The following is a 21,929-nucleotide window of genomic DNA, read 5'->3' as shown; positions in this document are numbered from 1 at the left end:
TACTCTTGTAGGTTCATTTTTTGTCCTCAGCAGTGGTGTCATTGTCATCTCTAAGTTCTGCCAGAGAGGGTTGAAGCAGGGTAATCAAGGATTGGTTCTGCAAGTAATAATCGAATGTAACGTTATTTTTTATCTGAAAATATCATATTTCATTAGCATTCAATTCATTACTAACTTTAACTTTAATCTTAGTGAAATGTCTACCCAAATCACTACCATGTAGACAACGTTGATGTGATGGCGGAACCTTTTATTGTTATGCACTGTTTCAGGTAGAACAGACAAGTGCGATACCTGATATACACGGAACAATAAGAGTGTAGCACCTAGTATTTTTGTGCCGTGGGATGGAGTTTCATTTCGGTGACTGTTGTTAGCTAAGTCAAAGACTGCAAACGCCGAAATAGTGGCCCCATTCGTCTCATTAAGAAGCACATCGGGAGAGTAAGCCCGGTCAATATGGCAGATAACATTGTGAGTTATAAGCTTTTATGTTTTCATGACATTTAACTTAAATGTAATGCCAACCAAGTGTCTCGAGTGATGAGGCAGCAGAATTCTTAGCCGGGGAGCTAGCAGGCTAGTTAGCCTTTTTTGGCAGGAGCAAGCTAGGACAGCTCGCTAACTAGCCAGCTAACGTTAGTTATGGGCCTATCTAAACTATGAGTAGCTAACGATATGCGCCAGTCGCTATTCGGATGTCTAAGCATGACTCAGGTCAGAGTTTCATGATTAGTAACTCCTTAGTACAATTTTGTTGTCGAGTCAACAACACATACAGCCACGACCTGTTTCAAAACACATGGTTGACAAAGAAAACTCACTGACAGTTGTAGAGATAACGCGCTAGCTAGCCTGTAACTTAGTAGTGGTCTAGTAGTTTGCCAGGTAACCTAATTTAGACGGCCTATTTAGTTATCTAATAATGTGTCACCGGGCTTTTTGTGCAACTAAGTTGTAGCTTGTGTGGTTGGTAAATTGTAGTTGTGGGAAGATACCGTTACCCAGCAAACAAGCCAACTTAAATAGCTAGGTATGCCTAATATATAGAGCTAACGTCAATATGAACGCTATAGCAACAGCTATATTGACAGTGTTAAGTTTGTTAGAAATTGTCATCAGACAGACAGAATATGTGATGGGTATCTTGTTACTGTGTAGCTCGTGTAGCATACTATGAAGAAACTTCAAGATGACTTGGCAAGCTTAACGTTAGCCTTCTTATTATTGATTACAGATTAACTGTAGTTGATTGGATATATAGAACTAATAAATTGGCAAGAAATCCTGTGTGAATAGACGTCATCTCAACTTGATTTTTGAACTAACGTTAATCTAAAATTGGAAAGGTTAGCGGCCACCTTATTGTGTTATTCTTTAGCTTTCTATAACTTAACTCACATAGTTATTCCTATAGTATGAAGTGGAAATTAGAATTTTGCTTGTTAGTCGTCATCCACCAGAACGGTGTTGTGGGTTAGTTCATTGATGCATATTGACATACATTGATGACAGTCAGTGTGGGTTGAAGTAGGTGTAAAACAAATTTATTTGGATTATTCTGCTGTCTAAATCTCTGTGGCTTGTCATTTGAAGCACTAAATAATCATTAAAATGTGTGACTCTCACACAGATTATCCGCGTCCAGTCTCCAGATGGAATGAAGAAGATCGCCTCCACCAAAAGAGAGACAGCAGCAGCTTTTCTCAAGAAGGTAACACAATATAAGAGAACCTGGTGGACTAGCACCATCCTAACTGCCCTGCACTGTGCAGTTCTGTGTCCCCCTCAGACACCTGTGCATGATAAGGAGACTCCACCTGTTGCAATGTATCCAAGAGCGCATCAAGAGCCAGCCTAGAATTCAAGATGAAGCTTCAGAATATCAGTTCAGATGTTGTACAGAGGATAGACAGAAGTATGCTATCAAATCCATCTGGGTATTTTTAGAGGGGACATGGGTGTAAATGAATGAGAGTGATTTAGCATGTATAGGTGCATCTGAAGTGTCACAAAGGCAGTGTTTTCAAGTGCTTGGACAGAAAACTGAAGGGGTCATTTGTATTTTTTTGACCCTCTTTGGGGAAGGATAGTCAGCCACCCCCCCCCCCCCCCCACAATCTTACCAAAAAGCTTTTGCCACAGCATATATGTAATACAGTTGGCATAATGTAAGACATAATTGTCATATATTTTGCTTTTGTTAATAACATTTATGGTGCTGAAGACTGGTGTGTTTACAGGTCCTCCAGAGGACCTCACCTTACGGTTATGTGTGCTTAAGTCGGCTACAATCCTGAGCTCAATACACAGCACAGACGCCAGCATCTCGGTTGTTGTCACTCGACTCCACTCCTGCAGTCAGTTCCGCCTGCTTCTCCTTGCGCATGATTCTCACTGCTGATTTATTGATGAGGCCGTGCAAAAGACAGAAGAGGAGACTGCGAGAGAGAGAGAGAGAGAGGAGTGGAGAGGAGTGGAGTCTCTGACTGCCGCCCTGCTCTGTTCTAGAACACCTCTGCTGGCAGGTGCTCACACCCTCTTTGGACCTCAGCAGGAAGCATAGTGTGCATGCTGGCTTCAAAGAGACTGTACTGGGGATGGAGGGTAGCGGGCCGTTATAAATAGCCCCACTGCAGCATACGGCCAGCCAGGTAGTCATTCGGAAAGAGGACACACACATACACACACACACACACACAGACCAGTTGTAACCCTGCTCCCACCCCTCTCCTTGCGATATAGATTATTAACTCATCAGGTTTGATTCCCTTTCAAGTGCTGCAGCCACTGCTTGCATATAAACTCACACACATACATACACACACACACACACCAGCTCCAACCCTGCATCCCACTACTACCACTACTTCTCCTGGGGCCTCATGTACAAAGACTTGTGTGGATTTCATACTAAAACATTGCGTACGTGCAAACCTGAAAAGTAGCGTACGCACAAAAAAAATCCTGATTTATGAAACTGTGCGTACGCAGCATTCCACGCAGCCTTTCTTTGTACATCCCAATTAACGTGAAATTAAGCGTACATGCACGAGCATTACACTCCACCCTCTCTCCTCCCTCAATCACACTCATTTTAATATGCTAACTAGAAGGCCTCTCGAGAGCGCAGACCTCCACGAAGACAAAATAGCCTATCCTGCAATATTAATAACAATGAAAACTCATTTGTGGATCCATTCATTCTCGAACCTGCTCCAAAGTTTAATAATTGAAATCATCAAATTAATAAAAAAAAGTTTATGTCCAGCGAATGCGAGGTAGAAGTGTTTATCCGACGAGATGGCAAGAATCTTACGTCTATCATCTGTAAGTAATAACAAAAAAAAACAGTAGTGGCAGAGCGTAGCAGTGGCTAGCTATAGGGTCAGAGACCGTGGTAGAATTATTGGTCAGTCTGCAAGTAGGTGACAGGGTTCGCATAACTGGTTTGATGCATTGAACCATTACAACACAATTGCATTAATTAAAAAAAAAAAACATTACATCAATCGTGTCCAAGTAGGCTACCTCGCATCGCGCACTCGAGGTGGAATAAACAAAGTTGATCCAGGCCACATCGCCACAACATTACGATTTCTGGATCATATCTGTATTTGCACACAAGTGTGACAACAATAATGCGAATGCTTACTCGAGGAAAGTCAAAGTATCCTATGCAGTCAATCACACTAAGGAAAATAGCTTATATCCGCGCTTATTAGTCAGCCTATCTATTCTATCTATATGTGTAGGCTATAGGTTTCACATTCCCTTTTAATTCGTATCCTCTAATAAGTCTACAGTTGTCATCACAGATAGGTTGTTGCATAACTTAGTAGAATTTGAGCATGTTGCATGTCCATTTATATAGAAACATAGGCCTACTTTCGAAGTGTTATCATTTTTAATAATCCACGTTTCACAATATACTGTGCAAATAAAGGCCTAGACTCGCGATCAACTAATGTTGTTGCGCTGCATTGCCTCTAAGTGTCGCCGATACACATTGGAAATGTGCGTACGCCAGACATGAAGTTTGCGTGTAGGACCGCACATTCTCACGTTCAAATCAGTCTTCGTACATCCGGACGTGAGTGTGAGAAGTGGCGTACGCAGCATTTTTGTGCGTACGCAAGCTTTGTACATGAGGCCCCAGGTGATGTAGATCGTTAACTCCTCATTATGGCAAATTCCAGAGTGCCCACCATTTGCTGTCAGCACTCTGGTGTTATTCAATCTGATGCAGCGCAACACACCACACCCCGGTACACCTCTCTCTTTCTCTCTCTGTCTCTTTCTCTCTCTCTCTCTCTTTCTCTCTCCCTCTCTCTCTCTCTTTCTCTCTCTCTTTGTCTCTTTCTTTCTTTCTCTCTCTCTCTCTCCCCCTCTCTCTCTTTCCCTGGGCGTTTCCTGCAGCGATGCGCTGATGTGCACTGCACACCAATTCAATGCTCTCTCACAGTGTGGATCAGAGTGGAAGAAAGCAGCGAGGGAGGGAGGGAGGGAGGGATGGATGGAGGGTAAACAGTCCTAAAAAGCCCAGAAACTGTGGCAGCTCCATTAAAGATTTATACCCTACCGTAGACTGAGAACTAGAGCGCAGCGTGAGGGCAGCAACTTACAATTTGAGCAGCAGCGCAAATAGCAGCATGCAGACTATTGAGAATGGGTCTGACCCATTCACGGCGTGGACTGGACATGGGTTTGTGTCCGGTTTGAGCCACATGTTGACCACATCTGTTAGCTAAACTCGGTTCACATTAAGGCTTGTACAGATAGCAGGCAGACCCGCATGGTGCCGATCGTGGCTGGATACAAGTCATAGACCACTCAGGTAAAGGACCCGAGTCTCTTTGTGAAACTCACATGGTCTTCTCTATGCCTGTACCTTGCTGATGTTTAATGCAACCCTACCCATTTTGTTGCTGCAGTGGTCAGTTCTAGTAATAGCCTAAGCCATCACTTTAAAAAGAAAGCCATTAGAGAACCCATCATCATGCTTTTCAGCCCATCACTGACCCAGACCAGTGTACAGCCGCGGCTGCTTTTAGTGCTCCTGATTGACTGAAGGGCGTCTTGTCGGTGTGATTTGCTCGTACACTGGCTTTTTTTAAATGGATCCCAGAAGCTGCTGTCCTGAAATAAATGCGGCACTGATTTGTAATATACTCAGCTCTCAAGAAGATCTGGCGCACAGACACACGCAACCACATTTTGGCTCCCAAAATTGAGCCCCCTCTCCTCTCTGGTAGTGTAACCTTCAAAAGATGCCTGTCAAGTCTGGTTCTGGAAAATGTAGGGTTTGTTTCTCAAGATTTGCATCGACTCTGGCACCACTCAAGTCTGCACAGCATGCTGCCCAGCTGATGCACTTTTATTCTGTTGTTTCCATTGTCGATGCCCAGATTGCTAGTGGCTTGCAGCGCTAACTTTATGCTAACTTGTCATGGTCAGGGGTCAGAGATCATAGTCTGTGAGGGGTCACCAGGCTGTGGCGTGTGTTGTTGGAGTTCCCGGTCATTGCCGTGTGTAGTTTCATAGGGTTGGGAGAGACTGCAATGCACTGCGGCAGTCACTCCCCAAGGAGTATCTCCTCTCCCTTTCAATTATGCCTTTCCTGATTCCTCTCCCTCTCGCTCTTTCTCTCTCTACACACACACACTCACACTCAAACTCACACATGTATGCACTACAGGTGTCATTGATATTCACCGATGCCTTCACAGTCCCCCATTCCCAGAGCGTTGTCAGACTCGCTCGCTCTCTGAAGAGTCTTTGAACTTTTTGAGCTCATTTCCATTTTAAAAAAACAGACGAGCCACATTTCAACGGAGCCAGCCAGCCAGACAGTCTGTGTACCAGTCTGTGGCTGTGTATCCGTCTGTGGCTGTGTACCTGGCTGTGTATCTGTCTGTGGCTGTGTATCCGTCTGTGGCTGTGTATCCGTCTGTGGCTGTGTATCCGTCTGTGGCTGTGTATCCGTCTGTGGCTGTGTTCCGGTCTGTGGCTGGGTGCGATGCTGATGGAAGCTGATGCCGACTCGCACAGTGTTGCAGAGAGCTGGCACACGTTATGCTGCCTATATGATAAAGAGCTCCTGTAGCTTGACTTGTAGATAAGTAAGCCTAAGTGAGCCTAAAGTGATCAAGGTGATGTCTTGAGACTGCCAGAGGAGACAAGGGTTGATGAGTAGTTTGGGTAATGGGTAGTTTAATGTCACTTAGGGATTAAGGTGTTGGTCAAATGACTGAAAGTGTGTGTGTGCGTGTGCGCTCTATCTCCTTTACTGTAGGTGGCCAAAGAGTTTGGCTTTAATTCCAATGGTTTCTCCATATACCTGAATCGCAACAAGACTGAGGAGATCCTATCCCAAAACAAAGCCCTCAGTCTCCTCAAGATCAAGTGAGTTTGAGTTTATTTGAGTCTATGTATACCCATGTCTGTGTATTTGTTTGTGTTGTTATTTTCAAGTGTTTCATTTTTGTTAATTTCATATTGGCAATCTAACTCTATCCATCTCTCTCTTTCTCTCTCTTCTCTCTCTCTCTCTCTCTCCTTCTCTCTGTAGACATGGCGACATGCTCTTCCTCTACCCCTCGTCCTCCCCGGGCACGTCCAGCGAGGTGATGGACGTGGCCACGCCGCACTCGTCCTCTTCCCTCCCCTCCACGTCAGCAGCAGCAGCAGCAGCAGCAGCATCATCCTCCTCCTCATCCTCATCCGCCTTCTCATCCTCCTTCTCGTCCATGTCGCGTTCGCACTCGTCGTCACAGTTCCCCGAGGACGAAATCGACCAGTTCTTGGCCAAACAGGAGGGGAAGATCTACCGCAACAGGGACCCACAGCTGTGAGTGGCTCTGTGTATCTGTGTGCAACATGCGGTTTGTCTTTCAATGAGTCGTCAAATTTGTGGCCCGAGGCTTACTTTTTGGAAGTCACGTTGGCCCCCTGGAGAAAAAAAAGTCGCCCACCTCTGCTCTATCTCATCGTTTCTTTTTCCAGTAGTCTTATCTTGTTTTGTCCTTTTAAAATCCTGTTGTTAACAATGTCTGCTGTGTCCTTTCAGCTGTCGGCACGGTCAAATGGGCAAATGTGTGCACTGCGTACCACTAGAGGTAAGCTCACTGGTCATCATCAGTGTGTATCTGAGTCCTGTACCTCTGCCTCAGTCAACAACAAAGCAGTGAATATTTTCTCTCTCTCTCTCTCTCTCTCTCTCTCTCTCTCTCTCTCTCTCAGCCTTTTGACGAGGACTACCTGAATCACTTGGACCCGCCGGTCAAGCACATGTCATTCCACGCCTACATCCGCAAACTCACCGGAGGCGCTGACAAGTGAGTGCTGACCAGCCGGCCCTCGCCGCGACCCCACGTTCTCTTGAGAACCAGCCGGTCCTCGCCGCGACCCCACGTTCTCTTGAGAACCAGCAGGGGCCACTCCTCAGGGGGAGTGTCAGTGTCAGTGGCCCACATTTGCAGTCTCCACTGAGATGGTCCACTGAGGCCGATTTGTGCAGTGCTTGTGCTGATTGTTAAGTGTTCAGCCACAGGGTGTGCATATTTGGGGGAGCTGTCCTAAAGCAACCTCTGTTACATTCTTCCACTCCACTTTGCAGCTGAGCAATTATTAATAAACTGTCTGTCTATGCATTTGAATTATAGCTGAGATACTCACTGCTGCTGTTGGATTTGCTTGAGAGCTTGAGACATGGATGTTATTGCATATTTATATTGAACTCACTAACCGCTAGTCTTTGCTGCTGAATGGCAGTAGACCAGTAGTATATGGTTATGGGTGATGATGCATAAACCATTATCAGAAGCAGACAGGCATAGTCAAACGTCCTGGGTGCTTTCTGTGTGCTGAGACGCCAATGCCTTTGTCCTCTTGTTCCACAGGGGCAAATTTGTGGCACTGGAGAACATAAGCTGTAAGATTAAGTCAGGCTGCGAGGGGCACCCGCCCTGGCCCGAGGGCATCTGCACTAAATGCCAACCCAGTGCCATTACGCTCAACAGACAAGTAAGGGCTCTGGAAACCTCATTCACTGATCCAGTACTGTGTCAGACTGACTTTGCTTGGAAAAAATTGCCGGCAGCCATAAGGGCCGTTCACACCAAGAAAGCTAACTGAATCAATAACTGAAAGTGACACTGGCGATATCATTCTTCATGTCAGTATCGTTTATGCATGGACGTAGTCTTATTAGCTAAAGTTATTTAAGTTATTCATTTGCCGTTATTGTCATAGTTATCATTCTTGGTGTGAACGGCCCTTTTAAATGTGAACATTTGGATGATCAAGTTGAAATATTACTTTAAGCTACTCATCATGTCATGTATGCTGATATTTTGATTCTGATCTTTTCTCACCCATTATAACCTTAAATCACAGGGATGGATGTCTGTCATTCCTACGTTAACATGTGTCACTGTACTTGATTTATATTTTTAAATGGAAGCAAAACATATTTTGTTGCTATTGTAGTTAACTGTGTGGTGACAGTCTGGTGTGGAAACAGTCTAATCATCAACACTCACATAGTCAGTCCTGAGCTGCCTGTGTAAATTGTTTCGGGTCCTCTCATCTTTTGTCATTGCGCTGTTTTACAGAAATACAGACATGTGGACAACATCATGTTTGAGAACCACACCGTCGCCGACCGCTTCCTGGACTTCTGGAGGAAGACCGGCAGCCAGCGCATGGGCTACCTGTACGGCAGGTACACGGAGCACAAGGACATCCCGCTGGGCATCCGCGCCGAGGTGGCCGCCATCTACGAGCCCCCACAGGTGAGCGAAGGAGAGCAAGGAGCCAAGACGTGAAGGGGGAAATGTTGCTTATCGACAACATAATTAAGTGGTTTGGTTCTTTAAGGCAAATAAATATATGATAAGCTTCCCCACAAATGTATGCTTCTGTCTGTAGCAGCATATTTGTAATAATAGATTGCAATGGCTTCATTTTAATGCAAGCCCCCACAAGTGAGGGGTAGAAAGCAAGGAACGACAAAGGGTTTTATTGGGGGGGGGGGGGGGGGGGGGGGGGCATTATTGGATAGGACACTGAAGAGTGACAGTAATTGAGTGGTGGGAGAGAGAGCGCGAGAGAGGGATCGGGAAATGACCAGGGGTTCGAACCCGGATCCCCGTGGGCACTTGGACCCAAATGTGGTACAGACCTTGCCACTTGTACCACAGCTCCCCCAGACAACATGATTAAGCTGTTTGTTTCTTTAAGGCAAATACATATCTGACTGTTTAAGTTTCTCCACAGATGCATGTTTTATCTGTAGTAGCATATTTGTAACACTAGATGGTGATGGCTTCATTTTAATGAAGGCAAAGTGCACTGTAGGTTCTACTTGTGGTCAGTTAATTAGGGGCCATAAATGAGTGGATGCTTTCTAGTGGTTCTCTGGCTGACCATGGACCTCATTGTTTGGCGTAGTTACAGTATATTGTGTTGATATTTATTCACCACCTCCATTTTGTCCAGATCGGCACCCAGAACAGCCTGGAGCTGATGGAGGATCCCAAAGCCGCCGCCGTGGAGGAGATTGCTGCCAAGCTGGGCCTACGCAAGGTACGGTCCATGTAGTGTGTCAGGCTCTACCGACCCAGACGGAGATGACATAACCAGAACCACCACGTTTTAAGTCAGCAATTAACTTAATGATGAGAGAGCTCCTAAAGGAACACACCATTTTTGTGGAAAATACATTTTCAGCTTTAGGTTAGCTATATGGTCTAAACCACCTCCAGTGAGTTATGCTAAGCTAGGCTAATGGTGTCAGACTGGGTTATTGTACGCACAGTCAAGAAAAGTGTACAGTATGTGTCCCCTCATCTAACTCTAGGACGGCAAATTACCTCATTTCCCAAAAAGAATGGTGTCATCTTGTTTAACATGAATGTTTCGTGTTATTGCGTTCTGGAATGACACTGCAAATGTATGTGTATTGCAACTATGGGTCATACCGTCAATGTTTCTGCCCTGGAGCTCTGGATTGTTCTAGAGCTTTTCTCTATGGACACAATCAGCTTAACAAGGGTTGGCCTTTCAAACACCCAGGCTTCATTGTCAGGATACCCGTGTCAAGCAGCCTTACATGAAAACCCAGCTGTTAGTTTACCCAAGGGTTTCATGTTACTCACTCACACACATACGCCACCATCACCGTCTGTTTGTTGAGTAGGCGTCCCTGTCAAGTTTCTGCTTGTCATGAACGAAATCCGCCCGGCAGCTTTGGCTGTGTGTGTGTGTGTTGTGTGTGTGTGTGTTTGTGCCTCCAGGATTATTTGTATATTTCTATTCCCAGTGATCATAGCTAACAGCTATGGGTGAAGCCCCAACACCCCCAGCACTTCCCCCAGCAGCACTAATCAATAACTGCATTCCCCAAGCGCTTTCCTCTCCACACTCCACATGAAGTCTAAATGGCCACCATATGCCTACATGTTGGAGAGTGAGCATGTGTTTTTGTGTGTGTGTGTCTGTGTTGCTTTCCCTTTTCTTCACTCCTGGTTTTCGCAATCTGTGTGTGTGTGTGTGTGTGTGTGTGTGTGTGTGTGTGTGTGTTTGAGAACAGGCGTGACTGTGACCATGCACCCTGGACACTCTCCTTGCTACTTCTGTTAGCTTAGTTCATCAGCACATCAAGTTAGTATGAATGGTAGTGGTGGTGATGGATTCATCGGATCTACAGTCATGTGCAATGATGAATGTGTTCCATGTGACAAGTGCTGTAGTCTGTAACTGGTACCCTTCTTTCACTCAGGTGGGCTGGATCTTTACAGACCTTCTGTCTGAGGACACTAGAAAAGGCACAGTACGCTACACCAGGAATAAAGTACGTTCTTCATACTGTCACTAAGCATAATTGTCTGATACTGGCTGTGTTCCAATTTGCATACTTCTGTACTTACAATGCCTAATAAGAGTGCACAACTTGTGTATTGAAGCACAGAAGTATGCAAATTGGAAAATAGCCACTGTTCTTGATACTGCTACTACTGTAGGTGTAATTGTGTGCACAACTTCACGTTCAGAGAAAGTGTCATTTTCTGGGGACTTTGTTCAATCAGGGTGTGTAGTCTAATGGAATGATGTGGCCTTCCTCTTTAGGACTCGTACTTCCTGAGCGCTGAGGAGTGCATCACAGCCGGAAACTTCCAGAACCAACAACCCAACGCCTGCCGGCTCTCCCCCGACGGCCATTTTGGCTCCAAGTTTTTCACAGTAGTAGCCACAGGTAAATGAACTCTCCCACTGTTACGTCCTCACTATGCGTCCAATTGCCCCTTGAGGCCTCTGCTTAGTCCCATAGTGCCTAACAGGGCCCCCAAGCTGGTCTAAAATCAATTAGCGGCCTTAGGCCAGAGCTACACCGGGTCCGCAAGTGAAACGCTCCGTCCGCGAAGAGCAAAAATACTTTTTCAAAAACTGGTCTAATTATTTTCAAAGAATGCACCACCATCACGTCTGGTGTAGCCAGTTCGATTGATCATAGTGGAAGCTAATTGCTGCAGCAGATACTGTGTAGCCTCCCTGTTCCAGTTTAAAGGTGCTCTAAGCGATGTTGGGTAACGTCACTTCTCTTGATGGAGAGCTAGCTCGCTACTCCCTCTCCCTCCATCCCGTGCTATCGAAACTCTCCTAAACCCTCATTTCGTCGGTTATTGGCTGGAACAGTTTATGTTTATATTGGACCAAGTTGTTTTTGTTGCCGTTTTTGGAACCGGGGCAGAGACCGCTTTTTTTACAGTGCATTTGGGGCACAGGTTGCTAGTGGATGGTGAGGGGATGTTTTGCTGTATGTGACAAAAAATGTTTTAGCTTAGAAACCTTTAAATAAATGTAATTATGCAATATGAGCATGTGTGTTCCCTGGATGGAGAACCCTATGACGAGCTTGCTGTTATCCCCTCGTTCGCCTCACTGACCCGTGGCCCTGTGCGTGTGCTGCTGTCTCAGGGGGCCCAGATAACCAGGTGCACTTTGAGGGCTACCAGGTGTCCAACCAGTGCCAGGCCCTGGTGCGCGACGAGTGCCTACTGCCCTGCCGAGACGCGCCCGAGCTCGGCTACGCCAAAGAGTCCAGCACCGAGCAGTACGTGCCTGACGTCTTCTATAAGGTACGTCCTCACACACACACACACACACACACACACAGATGACACACATTGATTCACATCAAAGAGTAGTCTTCAAAGGGCATGATGTGTGATGTAGGTATATAAACATATACTTATACACCAAAGGCAGAGTAATGAGTTCACTTTTTTTTTTTTTTTTTTTTAAGTATATTTTTTGGGCTTTTTGCCTTTATTATGATAGGACCGTGAAGACAGACAGGAAGTGAATGGGAGAGAGAGATTGGGTGGGAGCGGGACATGACCGCAGGTCGGACTCAAACCTGGGTCCCCGTGGGCACTCGGACCCGTGTATGGTACGGACGCTGTAGCCTGCTGCGCCACAGCGCCCCCCATGAGTTCACTTGAATGTCGGCACAGAATTGTCATTGTATCCCAAAATCAACAGACTCAGATTTACATTTTTAATACCAAATCTCTCGTCTCATTTTCTTGAAATGTATGAATGGAAACACACTTGACCTAGTTTTTGCCTCGGTACTGAACATGCTCTTCTGAAAGAGAAGGTGAAAAGAGCTCTTTTCTTTTCACCTTATCCTGTCATCACTGCTGAGTCTGGCTCTTAGGCCCAGATGCTTTTTCCAAGTGACCGAAACCATTGACAAGTGACAGGCACCACACAGTGTTCTTAGATCTCCTTGTGAGGTCCCCCCTGTAGACAGACACACACACACACACACACACACACGCACACACACAGACACAGACACAGACACACACACACAGACACAGACACACACACACAGACACAGACACACACACACAGACACACACACGCACAGACACACACACGCACAGACACACACACACGCACAGACACACACACACGCACAGACACACACACGCACAGACACACACACGCACAGACACACACACGCACAGACACACACACGCACAGACACACACACGCACAGACACACACACGCACAGACACACACACGCACAGACACACACACGCACAGACACACACACGCACAGACACACACACGCACAGACACACACACGCACAGACACACACACGCACAGACACACACACGCACAGACACACACACGCACAGACACACACACGCACAGACACACACACGCACACACACGCACACACACGCACACACACGCACACACACGCACACACACGCACACAGACACGCACACAGACGCACACAGACACACACACAGACGCACACAGACACACACACAGACGCACACAGACACACACACACACACACACACACACAGACACACACAGACACACACACACACACACACACAGACACACACACAGACACCAGACACACACAGTGTTCCCAGTTCATCATCATCTGCTTCACTGCACTCTTGGCTCCAAAGAACACCTGGCTGTGTGTGAATGACTGCCAAAGAGCTTTAAGCTCCCCTGTCTCTCTGGCCTATCCTCCTGATCTGTGTCTGAACTGCTTCTTTCTTTTATTATTGTGTCTCCCCACAGGACAAAGACAAGTTTGGCAACGACATCACATATTTAGCCCGTCCCCTACCTGTGGAGTACTTGATCATAGACGTGAGTAAATGCCACTTGTTGTGAGTAAACAACTGAACAACAGAACATAGAAATTAAATACACAACAATAGATGTGAAGTACAGTAAGAAATATCCTTTTGGAGATGCTGATTTGAGGGTGAAGAGTAGTCCCTCATGGCGTCCTTCTTCTTCTCCACACCTGTTCACCTGTACCTGTACAAGTTCCATTCATGCACAAACAAATGCAGCCGCACGCTTGTTGATTTGGTTGCCATAGCCCCCGGAATAGAAACTGTCAACATGTTATTTGACTGTGGCATGCCCAAAGGTATTTGTTCTCTTTAAGAAAAGCTTTGGAACATGCGGACACAAGTGCGTTTGGACAGGGCCACAAATCCCATGTGACCGAAAAGACAGCGGTACTTTTTGTTTGTTCTCATTGAGGAATTCGCTCTGGACATGAACGGGTCTACCCAGAAGGGCCACTAGATGCCAGTTATGAAAGGCCCTGCCATCTTTTGGCAGGACAGAGCTTGGTTTGGTGCCAGAGTGCAGTAAATCGCCAGGCCTCGCGCCATTCCTGCCAAAAACAAACTGGGGGACTTGGCCACGTCAATGACTTACTCCATTCACTCTATGGTAGCATTAGCCAGTGGCAGTCCATTTATATACTGTTTCTCTTTGTAATAAATGAAATGGCCATTTTGAATCAATAGTTTGGACGTAACACAATCTATGCATTTGTGGACCATTCACTTACAATGAATCATAGCGTTCAGGGACTTTGGTTTGGGCGACATCAAATCCCTAGCCTTTGTTATGAGTGTAGTTACCAGGCTTAAGTTCTTAAGGCATTTAACCCATTCGCGCTGGATGCTGCTTAGCGCAGCATGCTTTTTATTTCATGTTTCTAGGTGCTACAAAGGCTTAGATATTAAATTTTGGTAGACATTTTTAGTATGTTTTCAGAAAACCCTCAGGAAATAAGGTTATTTAGTCTAGAATGCCATAGGATTCTATAGGCGTTTTTAGCAGGCATTTTAGGAGTAAATGGGTTAAACCAATAAAACATACCATGTGAAGGTGCAGTGTAATAAGAGATTAGTGAAATGGTACAAGTGAAGACATGCCAGCAGGCCTAATCTCCCTGCCTTTTGACCTTTGACCCCAGATCACCACCACCTTCCCCAAGGACCCACAGTACACGTTCTCCTCCACGCATCGTTTCCCCAGAGAGAACCGAGAGGCCTTGGGAGAGACACAGGTACGTCTAGCACAGGACGCACACAATACACTGGCAGCTTCTCAAAGATGTGCTCCATACAGAGCCATTAGCACTTCAGTATGAGAGGTTACCATTGGAGAAAGCTATATAAAAATGTTTTCACTGAGCTGGTGGTATTAAAGTTTAGTTTTAACAACCAACAGATGAATACATTTTTTTCCAGATGGTATTGAATCATTGTATTTTTCTAGCACGGCATACATATCATAAGTTTGTTTGGTAAAGTCCAAGCTATGATCTTAAAGCCTTTGGCTTTTGTAGGGCTTTCTCCTCAGTTGTTTGTCTAATAGCTGGGTTTTTGGCAGGTATTGAAGTGGTCATGCTCACTCTGCTATGTAGGCATTGAAAAACAAAGCTGTTGAATGTGCATCTGTATCTGATTAGTGCTGATGTTGTATGCATGTCTGATTACAAAACAATCTGTTTTTCATAGCCCATATTAAAATGAAGTGTGTGTGTGTGTGTGTGTGTGACTGCAGGACTTCCACAGCTTGGCGACATACCTCTCTCAGTGCTCTGCCTCGTCATTCTTGGACATCATCTCCGATTTCCACCTTCTTCTCTTCCTGGTGACTAACGAAGTCATGCCCTTACGGGTGAGTTCACATCTACATGCATGTACATTGAATTGCCTTCGTGTATAAAATGCGCTATAGGTAAAATTGCCTTTTCCTTTTTGCTCATCCCACCATGAAAGGAATGCAACGTTGCCATATGTTCCCTGTTGTGGAAAACGGGGAGCCCCACAGGCATCTGCTCTCCTCGGTGGCCAGCTCTTTTATTTCAAACCTTTGCACAGAGTGCCCCTCAGCATCTAACCCCACGTTAGTTACGCTCATCTACAAAAACATCTACAAAAACATCCCCAACCACGTAGGTCTTCCAGAACGTGAACATGTGGTGTTGTTTCTGATGAGGGCTGTTATCGAGAAAGCCTGAAGCATTGCGTAACAGTTTTTTTTTTTTTACCCCCGTTGTCACTGTTAAGAGGCCCAACCAAGAGCTCCCTCCTGAAGTTCAGATGGTGGCCAGGCGTGAGCCATCTTAGAGGATCAGAGTGCTGGGTTCAGCGTGTGTTGTACACTGTTTTACTGTGTAACCGATTTCAAGCATAGATGGCTGAAGGGTTAGGCTCCGGCCGCCGTAGCTTCACGTAAGGGATAATGTATTGTCCGCTGGTAATTATCAGAAAATAAGTCCCGACAGGGAGAACAGAACCCCAATGCGCAGCGGAGGAATTTTGCTTCGACCTGAAGGGACTTATTTTCTGATAATTACCGGCGGGCAATACATTATCCCGCTTATTATACGCTACTTGCCAAAACGAGAAAAAAAACTTAACACAATGGGTCTTTAAAAATTATTTTGCTACCGTTTCGTGGCTTCCGCTGACAAAATAAATAGTTCGCCACACAGATAGAACTTGACAGTTTCAGGTGTTCCGTACTAGCTGACTTTCACTTTCAATGAAATTCCGTTGCAATAGGAAGCTCTCATTTAACAGACCTCCGGATGTTGGGAAGGCCCATTCATGTGAATGGAACTCTCTGCAGTACTCTGAAGAGCCATGTAGTAATCTATAATAACATATAACAACTTATTTATCCAGCTGCATAATGCACACAACCACATGGGGATTTATACTTAACCAATTGTGTTGGTGTTGTCGTCGGCAATTGTACACGTTCAGAGATGTTGCTCTACGTGCCCAGGCAACGTGACCTCATGACCTCTCCTGGCAGTGTTGAGGAGCCAAAACATACACCTCTATAATGAGATGCGACATTAAAAGAAATCCTGAATCTTCTCGACTTCTAGAGACTTCCAAGACTAAATATTGTCATTCTCGCCATGTCTAATGAAGACTGCCATCCTTTTTGCACGCCTTTCCCCTCCCCTCTTATCTCTGTGTGTTCTTGTGTTTTAACAGGACAGCATCGGTCTCCTGCTGGATGCTGTGAAGACCTCCAACGAGGAGCTGGCACTGACATGGAAGAAGTCTGAACAGTGGGCCACCATCGAGCAGCTCTGTAGTGAGTTCTTCTGCAGTCTTACACATGTTTTCATGACCCTCCACAACCTTAGTCTGAACCAGTCTGTGTTTTAAGACCTGTGAAGGTGAATGGTAGGCCTACTTTTAATCACATCTATGGTCAAAAATGCTATTCAGAGTATAACGTCATTGGGACAGGACTCGCTGCTTGACCTGGTTGTTGATGCATTGTGGGTAAATATGTCTTGAAATGACAATGACCTGAATGACAAGAATCTGCAGACCTAGATTGTTGTAATGTGTGCTAAGTATTGTAATGTGTGCATATTACAAATGTAATACTCTTGTAAACTTTGGCTTTACTTTGGTGTTTGTCCAACGAAGACCATTGGTATGTGACTGTGTAAGGTCTTGGGGCAGAGAATAGGGAAAGGTGTATAGGTCTATTTATCTTTGCATTATTAGTGTGTCTTATATTCAGTTTGATATAGAGGTTTCCTAAAGAGTGTGTGTGTGTGTGTGTGTGTGTGTGTGTGTGTGTGTGTGTGTGTGTGTGTGTGTGTGTGTGTGTGTGTGTGTGTGTGTGTGTGTGTGTGTGTGTGTGTGTGTGTGTGTGTGTGTGTGTGTGTGTGTGTGTGTGTGTTTTAGGCACTGTGGGTGGGCAGCAAGCGGAGTCTCTGAGCGACTATGCCATGGGCGGTCCGTCGGCGCCGGCCTCGTCCTCGTCCATGTGGTCTTGCCTGCACTGCACCTTCATGAACCAGCCGGGCACCGAGCTGTGCGAGATGTGCAGCCTGCCCCGCAGTTAGGCCTCCCCGCCACCAGGGGGAGGGCACCGACATCCCGTCCTCGCCGCGCTGCCGACTGCGTCGGCGCCTGGGATCAGGCGCCAGATTGGGCCGCTTCCTCCATCTCTCTCCCTCTCTTTCTCCCTCTGTCTCTCCCCCTCTCCCTCTCTCTCCCCTTTTCTTTCTTTCTCTCCCCCTCTTTCTCGCTTTCTCTTTCCCCCCCTTTCTCACTCTCTGGCTCTCGCCCTTGGTCCCCACTTTCCCCCTTAACCCCCTCCCTTTGACCCCTTCACAGCCACACATACACCCCCTCCATCTCACGGACATCGTTGAGGGGTGCGTGGCAACTGCGGCAATACCCAGTCCAGACGGCCAACGGGGGCAACAAGCAGCGTCACTGTGCAGTGTTTGATCACTTCAACAACAAACAAAAAAAACAAAAAAAAAAACAAATGATTGTGTATACATAGCTCTTGCAGTTCAGCAGGGATGTTTTTAGGTAAAGCACCTTGGTGAGGCTGTCTCGCTAACCCCTAGCCCCGCATTACCCCCCCCCCAATCCCTACCTGCCACCTTGCTCTTTTGAGCATCAGAACATCAAAAACCTCCTGAATCTGGACTATGACTCAAATCGGTCCAATCGCTAGCTCTCCCTCGGCCTTGAAAATTGATTTGTGTACATATGAGTTTCAGGAATGACACTGTTAATTTAACTTGATGCGACGCTTTCTTTTTCGTGTCATTTGTTTTTGCTTTCCTTTCCTTCTCTTGTACGGTGTAATAGTTACATGCGAGATATTGAAACCAGTACTTAATATTTTCTTAGTGAACTTGCAGTGGGTTTCTGGACTTGAAGGAGAATTGATTTGTATTTTATTTTTTCCCCACACACCATGAACCACACAGAAATGAGATGCATTCTGTAACAGTTCCATTCGGGCCACACTGAGTATCATACTCACCCAACCCAACGGCCAAACATTAACCATCAACCCAACCTGCCAGCCCCTCCAGCTTTACTGTTGTGCATACAGCATACGAATCAGTCCTTGCCATGACTCCTTTTAGCCTAATGGATTACAATTGGAATGGATAAAGTTAACCATTTAAACATCTGTGTGGATGTTGAACCGTCACGTTTACTGGTTGATGACTGGTTTCCCCAGGGTTTGGTTTGAAATCCAAAAGTGTGTGTCTGCGCATTTGTCTGAATCTTGATTTTTTTTGGGGGGGCACTTAGGGCCATAGAGGTTTCTGGTACAGAATTAGATTTTTGGCTTTACTCCTCTGACTTCCGAAAAACAGAGATAGAAAGGTTAGTGTACTGGCTTTCAGAGTAGATAAAGCAAAGGTCAGAAATCATCACTGTCCAAATAGCCTCCACATAGAACATGTATTATAACACAGCTGAGCCTAAGACAGGCTTTTTAAGAAAGTAAGGTGGACCTGCTTTCTGATACAACTTGCAGTATGGTATAAATCATGATACTTTGGCTGTATAATTTGGATTCATTGTAGAAGTTGGTGGACCCACTTTTCTTTCACCTCTTGTTCACCTTTATGGAACGGAAGTGTGCAAGGATTTGCATTCCAAAGTTGCCCTACTCTTTTTGGTTTGAACCTGTCCTATTCAAGACAGTATTTTTTTTTCCCTTCCAACTGGACTTGGCTCACTCTCTCTTCCCCCTATCCGCAATTTCTGACTTCTTTCCCCTCCCTCTCATTATCTCCCTTTTTATCGAGCCCCAAGCAATCTGAAGAGTGCGCGTGCGTGCGGTGAGGGAGTTGCGGGAGAATGTGCTTCCATTTCACCGTTTGGCCTCTGCAGAGCCTGCATTAGTATGCCGTCAGAGAGAGGTCAGAAATATCATCCGCTCTAGTTGGCCGATGGTGCACAGTACTTGTGAGAGTGAGGGGCTGGGGAGGGAGGAAGGGAGGGATCAAAGGAAATGGAGGAGAGTTTAGACAGTTTGTTTTTCTTCTTCCTGAAGTCCCCACCTAAGGAAGAGAAACAACAGAACACCTCCAAAACGTCATTCCAGCACTATACTAGTGTGAAATATCCATGCCCACTAAAAACAAGTGTTCTTGGACTGCTTTTTGAAGCACTTGAAAATTGAAAAAAAAAAAAAAAGAAAAATGTATAAATGTACTCTAATGAATCCAAAACAAATCAAAGAGGCTATATTTTCCTCTTAAACAAACACTTAGGTGATCCACTCATGTTGTTTTACATATCTGCAGTCCGCTGCGCACGTCTATAGGGTACGTCTAGGGGAGGAGAGGTCTTTGGGATGAGTCTCCAGGACTGCTCCTTGAACACACTCGTCTGTTCCTCCTTCGCGTCACTCACGGGTGTTCTGAAAAGCTACCCCTTCTGTTCTATATTTTTTCAAGGGAGTGAGAGTAACAGGCTGGTGTGGTGAGACCATGGCTTCTAAGTTATGCTCTATTTATGATTTACTGCATTTAACTTAAGTGCTTGGGAGTAATTCTGGCGCAGAAAAGGCAAAGATTGCATTTGTTTTTTGTTTTTTTTCTGACATTGAAAAAAGGTAAATAAAAAAAAGGTTGATCTCTTCAGCATATCTCCCCCTCACCCAACCTCTCCTGCCATTCCTGAGGAGAAGATGCTGTGCCCCCCCCCCCCTCCCCCCCAAGTGAAATTTAAGCTGACTGCACTGCTTACTGACCCAGAGCGGAAGGACACCCTTACAATTGTATGCTGTAGGTTGGGTTGGCATTTTCAGAAATACCAATTAAACAATAAAAATGGATACCTTTCAAAGGATGTGACGTCTCGGCTGTTTGTTGATGGTAATGGTTATGTTCACGTGCAGTTTACTATAAATCTGAAAGTTAAGGGGACTTATTTTCAAAGTCTCAAACCAGGCTTGTTTCTGGGCTACAGGTCAGTTTAGTGTGGTCTAGTAATTGATGTTCTTTATGAGTTCATTTTTACTTTCCAGCAGAGTACAGGCCTACTGATGAATACAAAAGTATTTTTACTTCAAAGCTTTTTAGTTTTAGTCTTTTATTTCTTTTAGGGTCTGATGGTCATACAGTTTAACTCTTTAAGCAAAAGCCCATTAGAATGCTCATCAAGGTATACTACAGTTAAAGTGTGTGTGTGTGTGTTGAGTTTCAACCCTGTTTATTAATTAATCGAGGAACTCTTGTAATTCATAGTCTTGCCATTTGCAAACTTACAGATGCAAACCATAGTTCCTTTCAACATTTATGGGGCCAAGTTGGAGCCTGTGCATATCAGTGTGTGCGTGTGTGAGAGAGTGACCAGTCTCAGGTGGACATTTCTGGGATCACAGATGCTGCGCAGATGAAGCTCTGGAATGTCCGCCGTGGTGGTGAGCGCCGTCGACATCAAACGCTGCTGCTGCCCCTCGGGCCCACGTGAGCTAATCGTAACTATATTCTACATGTGGACCCTGGCCGTCAATATGTTCCTGCCCTTCCTTTCCCCTACACTCTTCCTGTCTCTTGATGATTCTCCTATTTCCACATCTTTTGTTTTGATCATGATTTCTCTTCTGCCCTTCCTCAAACCTTTAGATAGATAGATAGATAGATAGATAGATACTTTATTGATCCCCAAGGGGAAATTCAAGGTTTCAGTAGCATACAGACATCACACCCACATTCACTAACAGCAGAAAATAGTAATTAAAAGTATATAATATAAAAAAAAACACAGATAAGCAATAAGGGCAGTAGAAGATAAAGAATATACTAAAATACAAATTTTACTAAATAACACAAAATCTAAATCAAGTCTAAAAACAGTATCCACATAGTGGGTGACTATACAGGGACTGAGAAGGGACTTTGACCTTCTCTGTCAGCAGTGATGCCCTCTGCCCCATCGCTCAACCTTCCCTGCCCTCTGTCTAAAAGCTCTTGAAAAAAAGTACAGGAGAACTGAAGGTCAAATTCAAGTAGTCCCATCACTCTGGCAAATGGCTCAAGTCACTGCAAGCATTATTAGGCAAGTGTATGTAGTATTGCAGTATAAACTCCTCTAAATAGTAGTATTGACTGAAGCACTAATTCCTAGCTAAGTACTCCTCTGCACTAGCTTGAATGCCATTCTCTTTCTGTATGTCACTTTGGATAAAAGCATCTGCTAAATGAGTAAAGGTGATATACATGTATGTTAAACATGCAGCTGCACTAGAGATGGCTGATATCT

General features: G+C 45.3%; 1 protein-coding gene across 1 annotated transcript; it reads left to right on the top strand.

Moving 5' to 3' along the window:
* Window positions 1-345: 345 nt before the first annotated feature.
* On the top strand, window positions 346-20,510 carry nploc4 (NPL4 homolog, ubiquitin recognition factor). The gene is made up of 17 exons (XM_076298062.1): window positions 346-474; window positions 1,634-1,714; window positions 6,296-6,405; window positions 6,572-6,850; window positions 7,070-7,118; window positions 7,243-7,337; window positions 7,902-8,025; window positions 8,616-8,795; window positions 9,502-9,588; window positions 10,784-10,855; window positions 11,131-11,257; window positions 11,980-12,140; window positions 13,624-13,695; window positions 14,828-14,920; window positions 15,421-15,537; window positions 16,872-16,974; window positions 17,583-20,510. Exons 1-17 carry the CDS (start codon window positions 460-462, stop codon window positions 17,741-17,743), a joined length of 1,926 nt encoding a protein of 641 aa, XP_076154177.1. The 5' UTR covers window positions 346-459; the 3' UTR covers window positions 17,744-20,510.
* The last annotated feature ends 1,419 nt before the right edge of the window (window positions 20,511-21,929 follow it).

Source organism: Alosa pseudoharengus, unplaced genomic scaffold (assembly GCF_046254945.1).
Source record: "Alosa pseudoharengus isolate Yale_2024_CS ecotype anadromous, Long Island Sound unplaced genomic scaffold, YU_APseudo_1.1 YU_APseudo_1.1_scf_21, whole genome shotgun sequence".
NCBI lineage: Eukaryota > Metazoa > Chordata > Actinopteri > Clupeiformes > Clupeidae > Alosa > Alosa pseudoharengus.
Note: the sequence above shows the minus strand (reverse complement) of the source record. Positions and strands in the feature narration are given on the sequence as shown.

What these genes read in the sequence shown, in the direction of transcription:
- nploc4 (XM_076298062.1), top strand. An exon ending in CAGCAGCTTTTCTCAAGAAG is followed by an intron (nt 1,715 to 6,295) that starts GTAACACAATAT and finishes CCTTTACTGTAG; the next exon opens with GTGGCCAAAGAGTTTGGCTT. An exon ending in CCATCTACGAGCCCCCACAG is followed by an intron (nt 8,796 to 9,501) that starts GTGAGCGAAGGA and finishes CATTTTGTCCAG; the next exon opens with ATCGGCACCCAGAACAGCCT.